This window comes from Bidens hawaiensis, unplaced genomic scaffold (assembly GCF_021521415.1).
Source record: "Bidens hawaiensis isolate Kalapana, Puna unplaced genomic scaffold, B.hawaiensis_p1.1 tig00023227_1, whole genome shotgun sequence".
Taxonomy (NCBI): Eukaryota; Viridiplantae; Streptophyta; class Magnoliopsida; order Asterales; family Asteraceae; genus Bidens; species Bidens hawaiensis.
Genome location: NW_027493644.1, coordinates 172,993 through 198,674, shown reverse-complemented (window position 1 = coordinate 198,674; position 25,682 = coordinate 172,993). Strand labels below are relative to the sequence as shown.

Below are 25,682 nucleotides of genomic sequence, written 5' to 3'. Positions count from 1 at the left end.
GTGGGTCAGTGTTGGATTGTCGCCGGGGTTTGCGTTTGTTGTTGACCATTGTGTTGGTGGGTTTGTGGGTGGATTGAGTTATTATTATGCTCTGATTGTGAGAAAATGGAAGCTCCAGCGAGTTGTGATGGAAGCTCCGGCGAGTTGACGGAATTGGAAGCTCCGGATTGAGTTATTATTATGATCCGGTGATGGAATTGGGGTTTTTGGTTTGGTCTGGAAGATGTAATTGGGTTTGGGAGGGGAGGTTGGTGGGTTTGGTGGTGGTTGCTGGAGGTTGAATGGTGGGGGTGAAGGTGGGTGTTGGTGGTGGTGGATGAGTTATGGAAGAAAGAGATATGCAAAATGAAGAAGAAGAAGAAGAAGAAGATGATGATGAAGTTGCAGGGTAGACGAAAAGACAAAAATGCCCTCACATGCGTCTCACGTGAGGGCATTTAACTGACTTTTTCTAACCCAGTTAGCGTAAAGGACAAAACTTGTAGGAAAAAAAAGTTTAAAGTACACCGCCTGCAAGGAAACTTAACAAAGGACACGAACCGTAATTCAACTTATTTTAAAGGACAAAATTTGTAATTCTGTCTAAAATGAATTCATAAAGAGGAGCTAAAAACAACATTACTTAATAAGTGAAAAGAAGAGAAGCGAGAAAAGTAAATGAAAGCTCACAGTGTTATGACAAAACATTACTACTAGTATTCACTTACAATTTATCATAATTAAAACGAGAACCTACACTAATGTTCCTATTTAAGATTCACCATTTTCCCTCTATTTTTCGCCCATTGAAAAGATAACCGTTCTATGTCTTCCTTATAACCTATAGATTAATACTCTCGGTTCGTTAACATTGTCTCATTTATTTTATTTCAAATACACCAACATGTCGTGAGGATTATCAATTGAATAACCTTCTATCAAGTACCCCTCGTTTATTTAACTCGTCCGAGGTAGCAGCTTTGCCTATTTCCGCTTTTCACCCGAAAAGTTCAACCCATCTTTTTTCCATTTATTTTATTTCACCTTTGAAATATATAAATTTACAAGTAAAAAAAGTTGAGAGCATTTTATTTATTCAAACATATTATTTTTGAAAATTATTATTGATTCGATAGAGTAGCAGCAGATAACGTACTTACCGCCACAGGAACCGTCGTTCTTCACCGGAGCACCGTCGTACCTTGGTAATCATTCGCCGCCGTATATTTCATCTCTACCGAGACTAATACGCACCTTCAATTCTTTAATTTCGTTACGTTCTGTTGGTAATTGGAGATTAAAGTACACTTCATTGCCATTTGTATTTCAAGTTAGGGTTAGTTCCTGTCTCATTTGAGCTGAAAGTTTAATTTAATTAAGCTAGGGTTTACTAAAAAATCATAAAAGTTAGTTGTCCCTCTGTGTATGTCTTTCATTTGTTTGTTTTGTTATTTATGAATCCATATACAAGTAATCTAGCCAAGTTCTTGATCAATTTTTAGCCAGGGGGCATAACTATACAAGTACCAGCAGATTCGATAAAATCTTCATCAGTTATGGATAACTTTTCACTTGCTTCATCTACCACACACTACTGCTCTACATTCTCCAGCAAACCATACTCTGTTTCCACCAGAACCGCCACCACTATCCCCTTCCACCTCATCACCACATGCTCACACGACTCTGAAAACCCCACCGCCACCTCATCATCCCTCCGCCGCCCCACTAATAACCGACCCTTCAAACCCATCGCTAACTCCCCCACCGTCCAAAACCCAAAACCCAAAACACCAATCCCCTTAAAACCCTCCTCAACCCTAAAAGAAACCCAATCGATAATAATAATAATAATAATAATAATAATAATAATAATAATAATAATAATAATAATAATAATAATAATAATAATAATAATAATAATAATAATTCACAGACCCTAACTGAAAAGCTCTGGTTAACCAGCAAACTCTCTCCACCACCTGCACCGTCACCTCCAACTCCACCCCCACCTCCTGATTTGGATGAAAATGAGGTTGAAAATAGTAGTTATTTGGATAGTTCAGGTGATTTGGGATCCAAAGACACCAAGTACAGATAAAAAGGGAAAATCTTTGTGGGGAATTTGCCATTGTGGATAAAGAAAAACGAGCTTACCGACTTCTTTAGACAATTTGGACCGATAAAGAATGTGATATTGATAAAAGGGTACAATGATACGGAAAGAAACATGGGGTTTGGGTTTGTGATATATGGCGGTGCAACCGCTGAAAAGGCGGCAATGAATGCGGTGGAGTTTGATGGTATGGAGTTTCATGGGCGGGTGATAACTATAAAACTTGATGATGGAAGGAGAATGAATGAGAAGTCTGGTGAGAGAGCCAGGTGGATGCAAGGGGATGACAGGGTGGAATACAAGTCAGCATGGCAAGAAGAGAGAGACGGGTCACGGAAAGAGCTTCAAAAGGTGTTGGAAACTCAACCAGAGAACTGGCAGGCTGTTGTGGGAGCTTTTCAAAGGATTAAAAAGGTAATTATTTTAGTTTTGTTTGTAAATGGCAAAACAGGTGGGTTCTGTAACAGGTCAAACATGTTGGGTGTTAAATATGATTACAAAATCTGTATTGTGTCAACAATAATCTGGTTTCTTGGAAAATATGTTTTATATGGTTTTATGCATTGAAAATACCCTTTGGTTACTTGCAACATCTTTAACCCTTTTAACCTGTTTCTTGTGAAGCTATAGTTTATTTTAATATTGACCCGTTAGAGAATATAACATGACCCAAATCGACCCATTTATTAGTCAATGATTGAGTTTGTCTCATCTAGTCAATATAGGTACCAAAACACAAAAGGATGCCAGAGAGATGCACACTATGTTTTTCAATTTTTTTTCTTTGTAGCTTTAGTTGGGTATGCTGATTTTTTGCTTCATATCTTTTTGGTGTAATCACACATAAAATATGTAATTTGTGTGGCACACTATATATAGTATACATTTTTTAAACGCTGTTAGCATATTATTTAGCGCATACGACCCTTATATAATGATAGTTTTCTGTATAGTATGTATGAATGCGTATGTAAGTTACTTGCCTAAAAGCATGTTTAAATGTCAGAATCATGAATTGAACTTAATTACCAGAAATCTTCTTTCTATACTCTATAAATTCAATGTGTTTTGAAAGTCAACTGTTATAGCCTTCCAGGAAAGAGTTTGGGATGATGATCAACTATTATGCAAGACGAGGAGATATGCATCGTGCCAGAGAAACTTTTGAGAGCATGCGGGCCAGGGGAATTGAGCCAAGCTCACATGTATTTACCAAGTGAGGGACTTTAATGTATTAACCTATATGATCCCTTTTGTGCATGTATAGATTATTGCATTATCTTTCTAAAACTTGAAATTTGATCTTGGATATAAAAATACACCCTACCTTTAAAAGGAGAAGCTATTCCAAGATTTATAGTATATTGTGGATTTTCAGTTTTTGGCTAATTATTTTTTATCTATTTTCTAGCATTGAAATAATTTATTTTATGCAGCCTAATTCACGCTTATGCAGTAGGTAGAGATATGGAGGAAGCACTTTCTTGTGTAAGAAAAATGGAAGACGAGGGAATTGAGTTGACTTTGGTGACATACAGCATTCTTGTGGGAGGATTTGCTAAAATTGGCGACGTGAAGTAAGTAATTACACGCACGCACATATACATATACATATACATGCACATGTACATATATGCTTTACATTATGCATGCTGGATTTTTGTTTGAAATTTATGCAATAACTGCTTATAGCTATATCTTTACTACCTTTTGTTGCTCAATTTTTTCAATTATGCTTAATATCATTTTTTCAATTGTTTACTTTGAAGTGCTGCAGAGAAGTTGTTCAAGGAGGCCAAAAAGACACAACCAACTCTGAATGCCATTATATATGGAAACATAATTTATGCTAATTGGTAAGTATTCCCCCTTTTAGTATATTTTAAATGTTAAATAATTCCTTTTTTGTATAAAATTGTTCGATTCTGATAAATCTTGGGGCCTACATAATCATGCCTCTATGACATGGTCTTCAAAAATGAAAAAAATGAGATTGTGATCTTCACTTTACGAAAGGGAAAAGATGACAAGTCAGCAATCTTTTGAAAATGTTGTTTTTGTTTTTAAAAAAATAAAATTTATTTGATAGTTTTTGTGGATTTATAATTTAAGTCCCTGAAAAACGCAGCCAGTGTTAGGATTAAACGCACACACGAAACTGAACACGACACGAAAGCAATAAACGAACACGAGGATTTAACGTGGTTCGGTCTAAACTGACCTACGTCCACGGGTGGCAACTAGGTATTTCTTTATTGAGTGACAAATATTACAAGTACATAATGTTGTTTATATAGAGACTGAACTAGGGTTAGTAAATTATTATGCAAGAAATCTAAACCGGGCCGGGCTTGGGCCCGACCGCCCACACCCGTCTCCTCTTTTGACTTCATATAATAAACCGGGCCAACAAGTCCTACGAACCCAACAGCCAGGCCTTTAACATGGAGCGTGCAGAAGCATTGGTGAGGGAGATGGAGGAAGAGGGCATTGATGCTACAAGGGATATTTATCACATGATGATGGATGGTTATACAATGATTAAACACGAAGATACATGTGGGGTCGTGTTTAAGAGGCTTAAAGTAAGATTATTATTATTATTCTTATCATTTGCCTTTTTTTAAATAGGAGTTTTAGCGGCTTATAAGTCTGTTATTAAGATGCTAACTTTTCCAAGTGAAATATGATTTTAGGCTTAAAATTGAGATGATTTTCTTTTTTCTGGTAGTTAGAGATCATTTCAGTTAATTCAAGGTTGTCATTTGAATGCTTGTTAATATCTTCTAGTACACTAACGGACTAACCTTAAATCTGTCACAGGAATGTGGCTTTACACCAACTGTAGTTACATATGGATGTCTTATTAACCTCTACATCAAGGTAACTTAAAGTATTCATTTGTCTATCATACCAAGTTTATTTCATAGATATGATAAAATAGGCGGGCTGAGTGACTTGTTAGAGCAAGTTCTGGGTTGAAATAATTTTTTTCATATGGGTCAAAGTGGGTTCGAATGACCTGCAAACATTTTTGTTCATTTTTTTATTTATATATAGTTAATGTGTTAAATGTGATTACAAACACTATGTTATTGCAATAGTATATATATGTTAAAATAAAATTTAGTAAGAAACACTATGTTACTGCAATATACAATAGGGTTATTTTCATGTCTATCCTTACAAACTTGAAAAATTGCATATATACCCTATCAAAACTATAAGTATCATATATACCCAACTTTATTGAATTTTTTACTTAATGACCATTCCACCCCTTTCCATTATATATGTTTAAGCCCTATAAAGTTTTAGATAAATAAGGGTGATATTTATTGTTTTTTATGATTTGGGTATATTTGATATTTTTAACTACTTTCTAAGGGCATATTTGCTATTTTTCGTTTTACATAATGGGCATATATGATATTTCTCAACTTCGTAGGAGTGTAAACAGCAAAAGTACACCTTTGGCAAGCTTTCAACCCATTCGGCCCGTTTTCTTTGACCCAATCTGAGTCAACACATTCATAAGTAAACCGGTCAAAATTGCCACATGTACAACCCTGATACAGTTTAATATAATTAACTCTTCCAGATGGGAAAAGTTTCCAAAGCATTGCAGGTGAGTGAAGCAATGAAAGCTGATGGCATAAAGCATAACATGAAGACATATTCAATGTTAATTAATGGGTTTATAAAATTAAAAGACTGGGCTAATGCATTTGCAATATTTGAAGACGTGGTGAAAGATGGTATAAAACCCGATGTGGTGCTTTACAATAACATCATTACCGCGTTTTATGGTATGGGAAACATGGATCGTGCGGTCCGTACCATTGAAGAAATGCAAAAGTTGAGACAAAAACCGACTTCAAGAACATTCATGCCCATAATTCATGGTTTTGCACGAGCCGGAGATGTTAAACGAGCTCTAGAAGTGTTTAATTTGATGAGGATGTGTGGTTGCATCCCAACCGTTCATACTTACAATGCGCTGATTCTTGGTTTAGTTGAAAAACGCCAGGTTTGTTGTGCTTTAAGATCATTTAATTAAGGATGGCGATTTGGGTTATGTTTTATGTCTTATGTCTGTCAAGTCAAAATGGGTGTAATAAAAAGTTAAGTTGATAGACAAAAAAGTTTAAATTTTATATTTTAATGCATAAAATTTGTTAAAATAATTATATTTAGTTTTAATTGTGATTGAAGTTTATGGTTTTTATATATCCATACTTAAAATAAATTATTTATATAAATTTAGAAAATTTGGACACATTGTTATGTCCCAACTCGACCCACACAAAGAGCACCCATTTTGACTCATTACACAACCTGTCTGACCTGCCTGAACTTGTAAACAAACTGAATGAACATGATCGAAGCATGCTCTTGTTTGTTCGTTTTACTTTAACCAAACAAACGATCAAACACGAACAACTAATCAATCAATCAATCATACCCAGTGGAATCCCACCAATAGCAAAGCTATAAGTAGGGTCTGGGGAGGGTGGGATGTAGGCACACCGTACCTCTATCCAATGGGATAGAGAGGTGGCTTCCAGAGAGACCCTCAGCTCAAAAAAACATATGTATGATGGAATATAAGAGGGAATCAAATTTCGACATTAATATAGTTAATAGCACGTAGTAAAAAATAATACTACTAATACACAAATAAAAATATGTAGTATATGAAAAGAAAATAACATAATGTTGTGTGATAAAAGTAGGGCAAAGAGAAGCCCTTAAGGTATTCTTTAATGCGGTTTTTTTTTTGTTCGGCCTTGTTCTTTTAAAAATTGAACATGTTCGCGTTCGTTTATGTCGTTCATGTCCGTTCGTCAAGGATATAAACAAACGGTTCATGAACAAACATAACTAAACACAGATGAACGAACATGATTGACCTAAAATTAATTGGAAGTAACATGTAGAACAATGTGTTGGGACTGTTGGCACAAAAAGGTTATTAAATATACTTGGTTGTAATGTGCCAAAAAAATTTGAATGAATGTAGTAACAAACGAACATAAATGAAATTAAATGAACGGATCTAAACGAACGTTCACGAACATAAATGAATGAACGAGACATGTGTACATGTCCATTCCTTATTAAATAAACGAACTTCCCGCTGAACGATTTATGAGTTGTTCGCTGAACGTTCGGTTTACAGGCCAGACCCCACCCATTTTGCCATCTCTATTATTGTAAATCGAAGTGGCAAATCAGTTTTTGTTTACAAATAAGTAGATCGTGAATCCTGATTATAATTGGATTATTTTACAAACAATTGGATATGAATAGTCACTCTCATACAAATTACAACGAAACCTATTTTTCAAAGGTAAACTAAAATTACTTTTGTTCCAATTCTTTGAACATAATTTGAGACTTTTACTAATTCTTCATAACCTTTTTTTTAAATAAATGTTCTTATTAGTCATTTTATTTTGGTTGATACAACTTTTAGAGGTTTAACGACCCTAAAATTTATACCAATTGTTCAATAATATATAATATGTTTCAAAGTTCTTTTACTTGTGGAATGTTGAATTTTTTTTCTTTACAGATGGAAAGGGCGGTAAAAGTATTAGATGAAATGTTACTTGCGGGAGTTAGTCCAAATGAGCACACGTACACCACAATCATGCACGGTTATGCATCATTGGGTGATACTGGAAAAGCATTTGAGTATTTTTCCAAAGTTAAAAATGAGGGATTAAATTTAGATGTATTTACATATGAGGCACTTCTTAAAGCATGCTGTAAAGCTGGCAGAATGCAAAGTGCTTTAGCAGTCACCAAAGAAATGCATGCCAAAAATATTCCAAGAAATACTTTTATTTACAATATTCTAATAGACGGGTAAGATTTAATTTCTTCAAAAGTTTTTTAGATGCTCTGTTTTGGTAATTATAACCTTTTCTAGATGTTTGGTGATTATTGTTTTTTTGTTAGATCTACTTGTGTACTTGGGGTCTCATTAACATATTATTGTTATCATTATATTGTAGATGGGCTCGAAGGGGTGATGTGTGGGAAGCAGCTGACTTAATGCAACAGATGAAGCAAGAAGGGGTCAAACCCGACATCCGTACTTACACATCTTTGGTTAACGCTTGTTGCAAAGCTGGAGATATGCTTGTATGTCTTCATTATTTGCTTCTCTCTCTCTCTCTCTATATATATGTGTGTGTGTGTGTGTGTTTAAATGTCTGCTTCGAAAGCAATTTTGTGATATTTAGTAATCAGATAATCAGTCGTAATAAAAACAAATGTTAGGAGATAATATCATATAATTAGGTATTTGTTGAGTGATAATTTCTGATTACTTAAGGGATTAACAATTGTAGATAAAATGACCGGTAGCGCATTTTTTTAATAAAAGAGTATAACTATTAACTAATGAGATGAGATTAAATGCCCATCAGATTATGTTAAAAAGGGTAAATTGGTAATTTATTTTTCGGTAAGATAATTATCAAACCAAGTTACGGAAAGGGGTAAAGTGGTAACTTTGTTTTCTGTTCACATAGTTTTCTTGCAGCAGATATAAAACTGATTATTTTATTACAAAAATCTGTTTAGGCAAACATCAAAATAAAAAAAATAAAGTTATGCTTGCCATGTTCTTACAAGAAAGAATCTCTTCTCCGAATCGAATCTACGCATATCGAACTCATTGTAACGATAATCAAATATTTAGCTTCCAACACGAATTAATCATGCATTTTGAGTGCAGAGCATCCAAAACAATTAAAGAAATGGAGGCTGCAGGATTAAAACCCAACGTAAAGACCTACACAACACTAATCCACGGGTGGGCCCGAGCTTCACTTCCCGAGAAAGCTATGAAATGTTTTGAATACATGAAGTCAGCCGGGCTGAAACCGGACCGAGCTGTATACCACTGCTTGATGACATCATTGCTGACCCGAGCTTCTATAGCCGAAGACTACATTTACTCAGGCATTCAGCAAATCTGTGCAGAAATGATTGACCAGGGTTTGACCGTTGACATGGGGACAGCAGTGCATTGGGCCCGCTATTTACACAAGATTGAACGGGGTGGTGGAGATCTTACTGAAGCGCTTCAAAAAACGTTCCCGCCTGATTGGAATTCCCAAAACACGCTTGATGAGATCTCGGGGATCGATTATGAAGACGAAGACGACGGCGACGAGTTGTTATATGAAGGCGATTCTGATGGTGAGATTGATGAGAATTGATGTATGGCTTTGGTTTTAGATGTATATTTGGTAAATGTATTTATTGGGATAATTCTGTAGTGACTGGTACATTGTGCAATGAAAGTTGTACATTTTTTGTACTTATGAATCTAAGTTGCACACTATGCAAGATCAATGAAAAAACCGAAAAAACCAAACATTTTCAAGATCCCAAAAGCTGAATTTTTCGGTTTTTGGGTCACCTCGGATAAACTAGGTAGCACAAAGTGTGGCTAATTTATACATGCATTTTCCCATTGGACAAAGTAGGTGAAGTGTTTATACAAAGGACGAGCAAATGGCACAAAGTGTGGCTAATGTATACATGCATTTTTCCCATGTACTAGATTTTGGAAACATCAAGGTTGGGATTTTCATGATCGGTATTGGTACCGGTATTTACTGATTTTTTTGTCTATGATACCGATACCGATACCGAATGGTACTATACCATACCCATGCCAAGCTTTAGGGAAAATTGGGATGAATTATTATTATTATTATTATTATTATTATTATCTTTTTCATCATCATCATCATAACATTTGCATTCACAAATAACACACAGTCACACATATATGTATGTACAGAGAGAGATTGAGAACAAGGTGGGTAGGGTTATTATTAATATTATATATAACATTTGCATTCACAAACAAACACATACTAGAGAGAGAGAGAAATGTGGAAGATGATGATGATGATGATGAAAGAGAGAGAGAGATATTATTATTATTATTAAGATATGATTACCAAAATGCCCTTGGCATCCGTTAGTCAACTGACGGCGGGAGTAAAAAAACCCGCCCGAGAAATCCAATGGTACAACATGCGTAAATTCTTTTTCAGTGGTTATTCCATCTCGCGACTATATTTTCCAGGGAGGCAAATTGGAATTTTTTCTTTTTTTATATATAACAGGTCCGTTGAAAACAATTAGTGTGAAAGGTGAGACTGGTGACAACTATTTTCTAAGGTGAAGTTATTATCAGCCAACTACAAAAATATGCCTATTTAAATAAGAATATCCTTTGTTTAATAACATCGTTAATGTAGGAACATCACAAAAGAAACCAACTTCTGTTGATGAGATAGCTAGCGGCAATGGATATTAGAAAACAAGTTTGTTTCAACTCTCTTAATAATCAACAACTTTTTTGTTTTCATGGGCCAACAGTTCATAACTTCCAAACAATATGTTAAATCAAGTATATAGTTGTATACTAGATGAAATGACTGATATGACGATGTGTGGTGTACGTTTGGTACAACCCAATAGTGTTTCTTTAGCATACCGGATTTATCAACATATTTTCGAATCGTATAACACATATTATATAAATTCCTAATAATTTCAAATTTAATACTATGTCCGAAATGACATTAATGATCCAAACATTAATAAAAAATAACCAACCAAATTAATTCCAATTAAAATCATTAACAACCTTGTTCTGTCATAGCTTTCTGCATTTACAGAAAGCAAAATCAACAAAAGTTGAGTGATGTCAATTAGTTATTTTTAGGAAAAAGAAAAAAAAACGCACAATGGATGATAATTTAGATGACAAAGGCCATTTTATTCAGGTAGATATGGAGCATAGCGATCCAATCGCATACATATCACATTTTCTTAAATAAAGTTTTTGAGACCAGTCTGGTTGCTGCTGCTGGCACCTGCGTTGCTACTGGCTACGTTGCTGCTAGCCTTCCTTTCCTCAATCAGATCATTGATCACTTCAATCTCACTAAGAATCATACTACGCACTGCATCCAACTCCTCTACATTGTTGATCTCACCAATCGTGTTATCATCAAACAAACACTTCACCATAAGATTCTTCAAGTACTTCTCTTTCTCTTTGTCCATCTGCTTCTTCACTTTGGCAATGGTCTTTTTCATAAAGTCTGGGTGGTCTTGCCTAGCGTTTGCATTCCCCATTGTCAATGGCGATTCATCAAACTTTTGAATTAGACGTTCTGCTTCAGCATTCGATGGCCAAACAGTAGGAGGAGCGTCTTCTTTTTCATACAACACCAGGCACGCGTCCACACCACATAACGTCTTCAACTCAGACATCTTCTTAATCAGGCTCGCCTTCCTTTTCTTCATTGTTACATTCCTTGCCCTTTCATCTGCAATGAATTGGTACTTAATCATTGAACGAGGCATGGTGTTTGGTGACTAAAAAGAAATGCATACACCCATATATATACACTTGTAATGCATATGAAATATCTTGGAAAAGTCGTCACATAAAAATGGTCAACGAACGCATTTATGTTAAAAGCTTCTCCGAATCAAGCTAATATATTAAACTATCAACAAACTAATATCGCATTTAACTTCTTAAACTTTTCTGAATTAAGTTTATATTAATTTAAACTATCCACAAACTAATATCGCATTTAAGTTAGAAGCTTCTCGAATAAGTTAATATTTTATAAAACTAGTTAAAAACGTGTTTTAAATTTGTAGAGAATGTCTTTATTAACATTTATTCACGCGTTTGAAACATTTATGGTTAGGTAAAGGTTTTTACTTGGTATCTTTTCAGGTGTAGTGATTTTTTGGTATGTAGATCTAAGGTGGACGCATTCAAGTTAAGTGGAAAAGTTTGCAACAGACTTCCTACAGAACTACCCATTGTTATAGATGATGAGAAGTTTGAATACCTTACTTTCACAATGGTTATATGTTTATTTAAGAGGTTATGAAATGATTTAACTGACAACCTATTTGTCTAAACTATTGCTTGCACATGTTTAAGGGAGAGTGAACACCATGGCTTTTCAAGAAACTAAATGATTGGTATAAGTCTGTGAAATATGTTGGAAACATGAGATTTTTTCATTATGAAAATGTAGTTTTCACAAGTTTTGGGTACAGTTAACTATATGTATCTGCAGTTAATATAATGGTGATATTTTTTTTGTCTTCTATGTTGTGAGCGCTTCATAACAAACCAAATCACGCCTAAAACGGAGCTAATTTGAATGAGAAATCGATGCTTGAAGTTGGGTGTTTAGATTGTTAAAGCTGTCAAAATGTAAGTAGAAGTGGGACTTTTCCCACATTGGTGAATAGATAAAAACCTTGAATGGTTTATAAGATGAAGCCTTGAAACATTAGTAGTTACTGTTTATTTTGTTCTCCAACTCAACTTAATGGCCCATCTAGACAGATCAGATTCTATGGTATTGAGCCTTCACAGACTTAGACTTGTTGAACATGAATGCTTATAATTTACTTGTTTGTTTATTGAATCCTTAATACCTTGTTGAACATGAATCCTTAACCCATTTACCCGCTTTATTTCCTTTTAATATTTTAGAGAAAATTCCAATTTGACTCCCAGTGATATATCGTCGGGAGATGGAATAGCCCCTCAAACCTAATTTGCGCTTGTTGCGCACCTGTGAAATCTGGGCGGGTTTTTTGCTCCCTGCAGTGCTTATTATGATCAGAATGCTCCCTGTAGTGTTAATAGTTGGTTAAATGACCATTATACCCTTCATCTTCATCTTCATCATTAACATTCAAACACATCAAGAACATCAAGAACATAAACCCAGAAAATCAAGAACATCAAGAACCCTAACACAAACACAAACCAAAAAAATCAAGAACATCAAGAACATCATCTCCGTCTAAGAACCCTAACCCATAAATCTTATACAAACACATAAATTATCATCATTCAAACACAAACTCATATCTTCATCTTCATCATTCATAATTCATCTTCATCTTCTTCACCCGCAACCCATCACCGCCGCCGTCACCACCATTCCTTCGCCACACCACCACCACCCATTTTCTTCACCCGCTACTCGTCACCACCGTCGGAAAATCGATCACGTCGCCGTAACTTCTAATTCGATCCCGTCACCACCGCCGAAAATCATATTCCGGTCATTAAACATTACAGCCGACATCCTCTCATGCCTCTCTGCTGGAAAATCGGATTCCGGCCCTTTTCACATCTTCAACCTCCATCATCACATCACTACTCACCAAATACCATGCGCTACCATTCTTGCTCACCAAAGTGGCATCACCATATTTATTTTCAAATCTCATCCACACCTTAGATCTAGATCTATGCTTTTTTTTGTTCAAATTCTTGTATAAAACATATGGAATCGGTGGTGGGAAGTTTTCCGGTGAACGACGACGGCGACGGTGGCGACGGGGGAGGGATGAGAGAGTTGAGAATAGGGGTGTTCACGGTCCGATTTTGACGGTTTTTCGATCAAACCGTGAACCAAACTGTTAGTACAGTTTTTTATGATTGAAAACCAAAACCGAACCGCTGAAAATTGAAACCAAACCAAGCCGAACCGCTAATAACGGTTTGGTTCCGGTTTGGTTTCACGGTTTGAACTTTTTCGAACATATGCAAGTTGTAAAACTTATTTAAGTAATGTTGTGTTATTTTGCTGATTATTCTGATGCTGAACTCTTCATCATAGCTTTGGTGAGGTCTTCAACACAATTTTACCATAATAAACAACATAAGTACATGAAACTTTTACTATTAATTTAGACATTTTAGAACCACGAAACAAAAATTACTTTTCAATGAATTCTTTGTGAACTTGGGGATGATGACATAAGCTATTTTTTATAAGTATAAACTCCAAACATAATTTAGGTTTTTAAGTGCAAATATGCTACTCAGCTAGGATTAAGAAAAAAAAATACAGGTAAGGATAAATGTAATGTGTGTCATAACCCATTTATATCAAGGCATAACCACATGTAACATAGACCACTTTCAGTTAAGCCTAGGATCATGTGCGTATACATATAAATATTCAAAAACAAATAAATATCCTAATCTCGCGGTCCGGTCCGGTTTTATACGGCCGGTTATCGGTATAAACCGCAAACCAAACCGTTTGTTACGGTTTGAAAGTTTTGAAACCGATCGACCAAAAACTAGAATACAAAACCGAACCGATGACCGGTTTGGGTGGTTTCGTGGTTTGAAACCGAACCATGAACACCCCTAGTTGAGAAGATGATGATAATGGTTGAGATGATGATAATGATGATGATGAGCTGTTCTAATATTATTATTATTATTATTACTATTATTATTAGATATTATTATTATTATTTGTCTTATTACTAAAGTACCCTCAACCAGGGGCTCATTACACTCAACCAGGGGCTCATATTACAAATATAAAAAACATATTGGTACAACCTTCGCAAATTAGTTTTTAGAAGCTATTCCATCTCCCGACGATATATCACAGGGAGTCAAATTGGAATTTTCTCTAATATTTATTTCCAAGTTATAATTTACTGGTTTGTTTATTGAATCCTTAGCCCCTTTACCTGCTTTATTTACTTTCTAATATTTATTTTCAAGTATTATAATTTACTACTTTTATGTAAAAATATGCTTCAAGAAAAAAGATGAGTATGGTGGAGTACTAAGTGAGAGCTTGTATGACCATTATATTTTCCTTTTTAAAACATGGCTACACCAAGAGATATTGATCTCACTTGGTTAGATCACAAAAATAAAAAGGCAAATATAGAACCAAACAAAAACAAAACAAAACGTGTGAACCTATTTATAAACGATGAGAGGTTAAAACACTAAGGGATTGTTTGGTAGCCTCTTAATATTAAGAGGCTCTTAATGACTGTTAAGCAGCTACCAAACAGCCCCTAAGCTAACTATGTTCGGGCTCCAACCACCTAGGACCACTAGAGGATGTTAGATACATGTTGAAGTCATTGTGTTAATTAGTTCAAGGAACAACAAAGTATTGTTCACGTGTGGCTAAAGTGATTATTCGATTTTAAGTCAGAATGTTAAATGTTTTGTGATTGACCAACAGGATTATTGTAACACCCCAGCTAAAGCGGAATACGCCCGAGTGTGACGTACAGATTGCCCAAAACACATGTGACACTATTAAGTGACAATATTATCATTAATTAATTTAAACATCAAGTACACAAGTGTGTAGCAAGAAATACAAGGAAAATACAAGAACACTTAACAAATTGTCAATTTATTAATATATCCTAAGTTCTAGTATCTTCTCCGTTTCATCCTCTAATAATTTTACCGGTAGCATATATATAAAATAAAGGTCAACTATATGAATAGTTGGTGAGTTCACACAAGTTTAAATACTACATAAAAACCATACAATTCCATGAAAACTTGTGAAAAACACATAAGGGTTCTTTACACTAGAAACAATGGTCCATGAGTGTAAAGAATAAATGAAGGTCTTTTCCAGTTGGGATTGTGCACCAACGTACTCAAATCGGAGTCCCTTTTCCACCAGAAACAAATGGTCCATGGGTGCAAAGGGGGCGTATGATCATACTTATCGAAGAAATCCATGCACGTAATATTTGAGCAAGTAACAAGTAAACACACAAGTCCATGATGCGAATTATAGTTTGTAAATAACAAATAAAATAAATTGCATTTTTGATAGGATATATATGTTACCCCAAAATAGTTAAAAAGGGTAAAAATGGGGTATGAGAAACTCACCTTGAAGTTGAAGACAAACTTGAAATAAAACTGAAAGTGCGTAAATGAAACCAAACGATTGAACTTCACAAACTAGAATTGAATATATAAAATAAAATATTGACTAACAATTTATAAAAGTAAATAAATCGAGTTGTCGAGGATTAGAAGTCTCAATGTATATTTTATTATTTTATGAAGGTTGATATTATAGTATTATATTATTATTTTCACGATTTATTAAATCTAATATTTTTAAATTACGTTGTAAATGCTAAGTTTGAATATTATAACGTTTACGGATTTTGGATGTTCACGAAATTTAGCTTTGAAAAATAATTATATTAGTGTGATATAAAGTTTAATGAAATGGTATGTATTAATTTAATATTAATCAGAGTTTTAATGAAAACTTAACGGAAACGAAAGTCGGGGTTTTATGTGACAAAATGATATATATATATATATATATATCACAACTAATTTTATTTATTTAATATAATTTTGTTTGATTTATATAATTTTTATAGATTTTTATTTGGTTAATATATATATTAAAATAAATGTAAAAATAAAAATAAAACCATAAAACTGCCATGACCAGGTTTGAACCCAAGTCCCATGACTGAAACATTAATGAACTAACCAGTGGACCAACATGTTAATTTACTAAAAGAGTAGAAACTAATATATATATATATATACAAACATTACAGTTCATCTTCTACACTACCAAACCCCAGAATCCTAATCTGTTAATTTGCTCCATGTTTGCACAAATTAGGTTGGGGGTTTTATTAGACGGCTTGAAAAGATTAGTTTACATATATACTTACTTGATTATGTTCTTGTTTGACGGTGGTCGGAGCTTGGCCGGAAACGAACTTTGAAGAATGATTGCAGAAATAGAAAGAGTATATTAGAGAGATTTGATGATTGGTGCACGTTTAGTCGAGGTCTATGTCACTATATATACTATCAATCAGAGCGTTTAAGTGTTAATGATTGTTATTGCGATTTAAAAATATTCCGGCCGTTACGGCTCCAATTAAACCCGGCTTAATCGATAAAACACGTTATTATTTGATGATTACGGCTTGTCATTAAAGACTTAGGCTGTTACGAGATTTAAAATAGGTTAATACGCGTTCTTTAACGGCTTTTAAGGTTGGCCGGAGATGGCCTTGGGTCGCCGGCGTCGAGGCTTCCGGAAATACGGGGATAGGGGACGGGAGGGCTGGGTGAATTACATAAATTATTATTATTATTATTATTATTATTATTATTATTATTATTATATTATATTCATATTTACACTAATAGCCCTTCAACTTTCATATTTCTTTTATATAGAATTTAAAATACATTTATAAATTGAACCTTGGACTTTGAAGGTTATATAAATAAAATACCATGTTTTGGATTGTTTTTATATTATACTTGGCTAGTTCGAGACTCGTTTAAGTAAACACTTTAAAACTTTGAAATTTCGTTAATGAATTACATGAAATAGACATGAGTTTATAATGACAATAAAACGTCATAATTATTATTAAATTATCGAATGATATTTACGAATACATTGAAATGACGAAACGGGTCGGTTTAACAAATTCAATACAAAAATACATAAACGAATTTGAAATATATATATATATATATATAGAACAAAATCGAAAATTTAAAATGGGTCGGGTTTTCGGGATTGAAAAGTAACGAATGTTACAATTATCATTATGATTCATGAAAGTAGTGTGTTAGACCTGTAGGCCATGTTAGAACTAGCATATATTTAAACACATTAAGAATGCAATTGCAATTTCGGTTTTGTTAAACTCTACTAACCAAATGTGTTAACTAATGAAATTTATATTCCAATTTTCGTGTACCAAACACATCCTAATATTCTTTATTTTTCTTCTTTCCTCAATTTTATGTTTGTACGGCTTTCACCAAAAACCCCTAGCTCGCTCATGACATTTTGTCACAAACGAGACTCGAACCCACGGCCTTCCATAAGGAAAGTTGTGGGGTAACCATTTGACATATTGGCCTTTGGTATAACAAACATATATTTGAGTAATACAATAATAATGTAATATATTATATTTGCATATCTTATATCACTAATTCACTATTTATAACACATAACACGTATAATAATTCTAGCCGATAAAAGATTTCTTATCATATTTATTAGAATTATAGCTTTTTTTATATGTTTTATACTTAAAGAAATTGTTTCATGAAATGGGTCAACGATAACAAAACAGTTTCATTTTTCTTTTACATCAACATGCTTAAATAGATAAATCTATAATAATATATATAAACGAAAATCCAAATATCCTAGGTGTCGCGATGTGGTCGCCCCCCCCCTTTGGAGTCACCAGATTTGCTTGATTTTTAAATGGAGGCTTCTCATGCATTTGACCCGAATTCATGGGTATGGGTCTTATCAAATCCATATATTTCTTAAACGGGTTATAACATCTCATTAAATTAAAAACTAATCTCACCAAATATATGATGTAAAAATCCTATAAAATAGGAATATATAAAAAATTAATATATGATTCTTTTAAAATATATTATTATAAATAAAAAACAATTTTATGGTAAAAAAACAAACGGATCTTGAGTTTCACCAAATTCATATAGCTTTTAAACTAGGTTATAACATCTCATTTATTTGTGAAACCTTTTATCATCAAAGCATAAGTATATTCTTAACTTACATACAATAAATAAAATTAAAATTCAAAAAATATATAAATACTAAAAACAAATAATATAAAAAAACCCCGTAATACGGAGGATAAAAACTAAAAATTAATATATGATTTATTTAAAAATATATATATATTATTTATAATTACAAAACCAATTTGTAGTAAAAAAAATAAACGGGTCTTTGGTCTCATCAAACCCATATAGCTTTTAAACCGGGTTATAATATCTCATTTATTTGTGAAACAATTTATCATTAAACCATAAATATATTATTAATTTTCATACAATAAAAAAGATAAAAATTCAAAAAATAAATAAATATTAAAAACAAATAATATAAAACAACCTCCGTAATATGAGGAATAAAAACTAGTATATATATAATGAAAGAAAAAAATTCATGTGTTAGCTTTATTAAGTTTTTGTGTCGGGAATAGTTGTATTTTAATAATATAAAATTTATATTTTAAAGTTTTTAACTATTTACCAAAAGCAAATATGTGGTTGCCGACTCAACACAACATAAATACGTTAATAATAATATCCTAAATGACTCAACACAACATAAATACATTAATAATAATCTCATAAATCCTAGTAGTCTATGGTATGATGTTCATCTTTTCAAAATAGAAGTGGTGGATTCAAATCCTTACAAATGCAAGATTATAAGGATTTTAGATGAAAATGAATTTGTTACCAAAAAAATAGAAAGAAAATTAATAATAATATCCCATATCAGGTTATCAACATTACATTCAGATTGATCAATGTTTCTTTGTTAAATTACAAAACTATTCCCTTTTCTTTAATTATTAACTGTTTCCTTTTACCTATTATTTATCAATTATAGTAATACTAAACATTAAATATTAAATAATAAATATTAATAAGTAAATATTAAATAAATATTGAATATTTAATTTTAAATATTAAAATTTAATTTTTAATTTAAACAATTTTAAATATTAAATTTTAAGTATTAAGTATTAATTAGTAACTATTAACTATTAAATAATAAATGATAAGTATCAAATATTAAATGCTAAATAGTAAATACAAAAATAGTAAAATATTAAATATTAAATGCTAAATCTTAAATGGTACATATTAGTTATAAAATATTAAATACTAAGATACTCAATATTAAATATTAAAATAATAAATATTAAACATTAAATAATAAATATTAAATATTAAAAAAAATTAATTTTAAATTTTAAGTTTTAACTTTTATATTTTAAAATTTAATATCAAAAATTAAATAGTAAATATTAAAATCTTAAATATTAAATACTAAATATTTATGATACATATTAATTATAAAAATATTAAATAGTAAAATATTAAACACTAAGTATTAAATATAAAATAGTAAAATATTATAATATTAAATATTAAATAAGTACAAATAAAATTAACCTACTAAACATACAAATAACCAGTATAATTATAGTTTTGTACTATAGTAATTATGTTATAAAAATAAAATAGTGTTATAAACTAATAATATTTAATTTAGTTCAAAAGTTATAGAATTCCATACACTAGTTTTAACCTATGCAATTAATGCGGTAAAAATTCGGATATCGGTCAAGGACACTATTTGAGATATAAGTTATTTTAGGCCACTAAAAACACCTTTAAAAAAACATTTAAAAAATTCATAAAACAAAAAATAACAAAAATTTTTAAAAAGTAAAAAAACCAAAATTCTAATATTTCATTCCGGTTTCATAAAAAACAATTCGTATTATACACATATGTATAATTTCATTTAATCTCTAGTTACGTAATGTTCACATATGTACATTATCATTTACCTTAAATTGTACATATGTGTATAAAAAACATGTATAAAATTTAAAAAATAAGTATTGTACATATGTGTATAAATTTTTTAAACCGATATTTTTTTCAATTTTTTTTATAAAACCGGGATGGAAAATATTTTTTTTTGGTTTTTTTACTTTTTTTATTTTCGAGTTTTTTTTGTTTTATGTTAAAAAGTGTGTTTTTTTGTGGTCTAAAATGGTTCTCAAAATTCTCAATTTCAAAATAGTTCTCACACGATCCTAATCATATATATATATACACACACACACTACAAAAAAAGGCCATTCAGTGGCGTACAAAAAGTGCCACAAAAAGGTAAATAAGTGCCACTAAAGACCATTTTTGGAATGAGCGGCACACAAGAAAAGTGCCGCTAGAAGTGGTGACGCTAAAACCTTTTAATGTCACTTTTTTGGTGTGTCACACAAACTCTTGAGCATTTAGTGGCACTTTTTTGCCCGCCACTATAAATTTTTGTGTTTTCTATGGCACTTTTGTTTTTGCCACAACATACATACAAATAAGCTTTGTGGCACAAACCGTGTCAATGGAAACTATTTTTTGTTAACCCAACAACTAATATTGGAGACAAAAAATCACATAAATAAAAACAAAACAATAAAATGTAGAAATCACATTATTATAACTTGAATTAAAATAGTGTCGAATAAATGTCACATTCAGTTTAAACATCAAACATACAAAAAACAAAACTAACAAATGTTTAACTAAAACTGCAAACACCACTACATTCTTGGCCCCTTTCACAGTCTTCATGCGAGTAAACAATCCTAGCATAAACTTTAATATAGCAATAATGGCGGCAGTCACTTGTTAAAAAAAATAAAGAACTTGCAATATGCAAACAATGAGGGCATTACTCAAGAGTAATAATAAAATATTGTCCACTGCATATGTAAAAGTAAAAAGTGAGAACATAAAAGCAATTACCATATTTGTCATGACTTAAATGTGTAGATGCGTCTTCTTCACCTCATCTGCTTTCTCGTCCCCCTGAATTAGTAAGACACCGACTGTCATTCATGGAATTTAAGTAACCATTAAACTGAATGTGCATAGAAAATGACACATATAATGGATAGCAAATGAATACAACATACATATAAATACTAGAAAATGAATTCTAATTACCTCATTCTTCTAGTTATGCTCAGGAGTTATTTCGTCAATCGCAGAAGACAATTTGGCATTCAGCTTTTCCATCTCGTTTAGCTCTTTCATTAGACTATAACAACAAAAAAGATTGTATATTCCCCTTTCAAAATAAAGAACATTTTCAAAAGCTTAAAATGGAAAATTAGAACCTAGTAAAAGAATTGATATGTAGTAGTGTTGATAGATTGCATATGTGACACTCGTCAATTTCGGGTCTCGTTTTATATTCGTTTTTGTAATCATTTTGTAACATGTCGATTTTTCGCGTTTAATTTTAATAAATTATACATCGTAGTTGTGGTTAAGCTTGTAAACCCGAACCGACATTTTATCAAATTATTGATGATATAACTCTAGCGTGTGTGGGGGTTGTCAAATACATTTATTTATAATTTATAAGCTCAGTTAAGTAAACGTTAGGGACTAAAGTGGATTTCTTTAAAGTTATACAAGTTTTAAATCATTATAAACTACCAAACTTGAGGGGCCAAAGTGTAACATTATAAACCACCTATATAACAAAAAAAACCCTAACCCTAATATCATATACTACCAGCCGCCTCCTCCTTCCCTTCCGATTTCCGGCTGCCGCCGCCATCCCTGCCGACGCCATTTTCCGGCCACCATCTCCCCCACGTAACTCATACATCACTACTCTCATTCTCTCTCTCGGTTCTCTGGTAACTCCCGCACCCCAAACCCCCCCTGCCCTTTTTCCGGCGCCGTTTTCGGCGACCAGAATCGGCTCCGGTGAGCCCGACTTTCCGGCGGCCTGAGACCTCCGCCTCCCGCCGCTACCTCCGCTGTGCACCGCACTCTATCCCTCTCTACTCTATCTCTCTCTGAACTCTTTCTCTCTCTCTCTGCGCCTCTCTCTTTCTCTCTATCTCTCTGTGACATTCGTCAATTTCGGGTTATCTTGAATTTGTTTTTGTGTTGTAAACCGACCCGATTTATATCCCTAACATTTCAAATATATAAAATATTGGATTTTATGTTACTAAATCATTCCCGCTTGTTCAATTTGAAAAATAGCTTTTACGGATTCGAAAACGAACTTCAAGGACCAAAGTTGCCAAAAATTAATCCCATAAACCAACTATAATTTCCAAATTTCTCTTAAATATTTTAATTATTTTATTTTAATTAATGATTTTACTTTAATTCAAAAGCAACCAATGAGCATTTTTAATTATTTTAATTATTTTATTTTAATTAATGGCTTTACTTTAATTCAAAAGCAACCAATGGACATTTTTGCATGAGATACTATTGGTGGAGCCTTGCCACCCTCTCAAGCCTTTCTCTACACCCTTGGCCTATAAATACAAGTGTATTTCACTCATTTTTTTACACTTGCTCTTACTCCAAATTCTCTCTCAAAACTTCATAGATTCAAGATTGTTATTTCTTAGTGTTCTTGAAGTTTTGACTTCCAAGAGTCAAACTAAGTTTAATCTTTCGTTCTTTTTAGCTTATGTAGTCTTATTAATATTTATTTATGGTGGTACAACATATATATAACACACACCCCTTGTTACCTTTGGTAGTTGCTTCTCCGACTCCGGTTGGTTAAGCTTCGGACTTCGTAAGGCAATGCTTCATGTAGGACTTTCGTGCTCCTTGATATATATACACTTATACAAAGTGTTGCACATATTAATCATGTTTAACTTATGATCTTTTTAGTTTTCTTTGTCATATTTATGAAGTTACATGGTGGGGGTTTGTAGAGAATAACCTCGGTTTAACCGTAAATAGTCCAAACCGTGAACCGAACTTGTTACTAGTTTGCTACATAATTGTTTTAAACATGTCTTATGTTAGATTTAAGTTTCTAAATTCATTTGTATAAATTCTTGGTTATTTGGGCATGTGGAGACCATCAAGGAACGTATTGTGAGATGGAAACCGAACCAATCCGATTTTTACCCGCTTAAGACACACAAGTGTGTTTTTAGCTATCAAGACTTGTATATTTCTTTAAAAATAGTTAACAAACTGATTTTAATCATTTTCTTAATTACTTGGGAATGTTGGATCCAACTTAATCTCATAACAAAGTTTGGACCGACAAAAACCGAACACTCGCTTAACGGACGATGTTAGTTCTAAAACAATAGAACTACATACTTGGTTAAGTCTTATTAAGTTTTATTGAGTTATCTCATAACATTCATTATTTTAGAAAGTTGACTTTGGGTTTTGACCATTTATCAAGACCCGAACCAACAACTCGAGACACTCTTTAAAAACTCGTTTAGTATCTATATTCCGAAGGAACTTGCATTTTGCATTTTTCCCACCTTATTACTTACCATTGGTTAAGTAGATATTAAGGTTAGATACTTTAACTCAGTTTCGAGCAAACTTACCTTTTTAAAAGACTATTATTACGCTTTTCTTAAATATTTACCTTCTAAACCTTAAACTTTAAATTGTTTACGTTTCATATCATTTATTTTATTTAAGACTTCCTAGGACAACCTTCCTAATACAAGACTTCCTTTCATCTAGACTTGCCCCTTAAACCTCATCCTTCCGGTTACTCGTCATTTTACCAAATCAAGTTTATCACTTGAATGTGAGTACTTTCATACCCCTTTTTCCATCTTTCGTTTTGCGGTGACATTTCATACTTATCAAACTAAATGCTTTATTTACTTGAATCTTAAACCTACAAACGTGATTGTATACATTACTTAAATACTTGCTCGATTTGGTGTTTTATGCTTATATGCCTATGTGTTTATCGCTTTCGGTTGGTTGAATCTATAAATCATAGACTACTTGGCATCCCCTTGTAGCAAGGTGTCATTAACGTAATGCAATTAACGATAACTATAAAAATCCTAGACTACTTGGCAACCCCTTGTAGCTAGGTGGTGCTAATGTGTTTAGAAACTGTCAATAAAATCCTAGATTATTTGGCATCCCCTTATAGCTAGGTGGCGCTAACGTAATTCTATTAGCGATTGTCAATTTATCCAAGTTGTTGCTTTTATTTATTGTTTTGCATACAAGTTTTGTGGCTTTTTATTATTATATACTTATATGCTCAAACTTATGAATTGCTAACCAACCTTTGTGTTAATAAACTTTATTTTATGAAATGTTATAGGTTTGACTTTTGTTGACTCAAGGACTTGATGAGAAACGTTACCAAGACTATTAGGGTATTAGTAAAACGAACAATATGATTGCTATTTGTTTATATGAACGAGATGTGTTATTATTGATTTGTTGAAATAAAATGAGTTGAATAATTATTGTCACTTTAAATAATGTCTTGTGTATTTGTCCAATCACGTTGCACCCCGGCATGTTCCGCCGCCTTTGTTCGGGGTGTGACAGATTGGTATCAGAGCCACAAGACTATATGATAGGTGGTTAGACGTAACGACCTAGTATAGTCTATGCTTTAGGGTCCTTATACGTGTTGCCTATACGTGTTTACCCTACTTGATTGTTCAATACACTTATTTATTTATAAGCTCATTTATCTCATTAAATCATAAAAATATACACAAACACTCGAAACATCCTAAGGTATCCTTACCTTACTTTTGTTTATTTTTATATATACACATACACGTACTTCCATAATAATGTAAGGTATCCTTACCTTACCGCAAAACATTAGTTTTTATTGTGTTTTATGGATCACGAGCTTAACTTGGATCCCGTTGTTTCAAATCTCCTTAAAGATTGTCTCATATGAGATGACCACTTTAAGTAGTCGAATGCGAGAGTTCCGCTCGCCATCCTATTTTTCGGTGTCAAAACAATAGAACTGCGGTGGTACGTGGACTAGCGTTTTGACATGACGTTGTATTATAATTTATTATTTTTGTTACAATCGTTATTTGAGTCGAAGACATGAAAAAGACGCGGTGGTACGTGCACATGTTTAGACTCTAACATGGTATTTTTTTTTGTAATAAAGATTTTTAGTGTCGGAATATCAAGTCATGGTGGTTCATGCACGATTTTTCGCCTTAAAATCTTAAAACACTATTATTACATTTCAAGAATTTAAACAATTTTCCCTTTTATTTTGTTATAAATTCTTATCACAAGTCTTCATAT

The 25,682-nt window shown here is 32.7% G+C and overlaps 2 protein-coding genes across 2 annotated transcripts; one reads left to right on the top strand and one right to left on the bottom strand.

The window, feature by feature from the left end:
• The first annotated feature begins 1,099 nt into the window (after positions 1-1,099).
• LOC143567155 (uncharacterized) lies at positions 1,100-9,382 on the top strand. The gene is given in 13 exon segments (XM_077053635.1): positions 1,100-1,184; positions 1,482-1,737; positions 1,740-1,829; positions 1,914-2,509; positions 3,184-3,311; positions 3,532-3,672; positions 3,865-3,951; positions 4,527-4,680; positions 4,919-4,978; positions 5,697-6,125; positions 7,674-7,969; positions 8,119-8,248; positions 8,842-9,382. Coding segments are annotated over 12 exon segments (2,805 nt in total). The 5' UTR covers positions 1,100-1,184; positions 1,482-1,535; the 3' UTR covers positions 9,334-9,382.
• Positions 9,383-10,966: 1,584 nt separating this feature from the next.
• Positions 10,967-11,506, bottom strand: LOC143567162 (agamous-like MADS-box protein AGL80). The gene has a single exon (XM_077053641.1). The coding sequence runs from the start codon at positions 11,504-11,506 to the stop codon at positions 10,967-10,969; it is 540 nt and encodes a 179-aa protein (XP_076909756.1).
• Between the last annotated feature and the right edge of the window lie 14,176 nt (positions 11,507-25,682).

Coding starts and splice junctions, on each gene's coding strand:
- LOC143567162 (XM_077053641.1), bottom strand. CDS start 11,506: ATGCCTCGTTCAATGATTAAGTACCAATTCATTGCAGATGAAAGGGCA.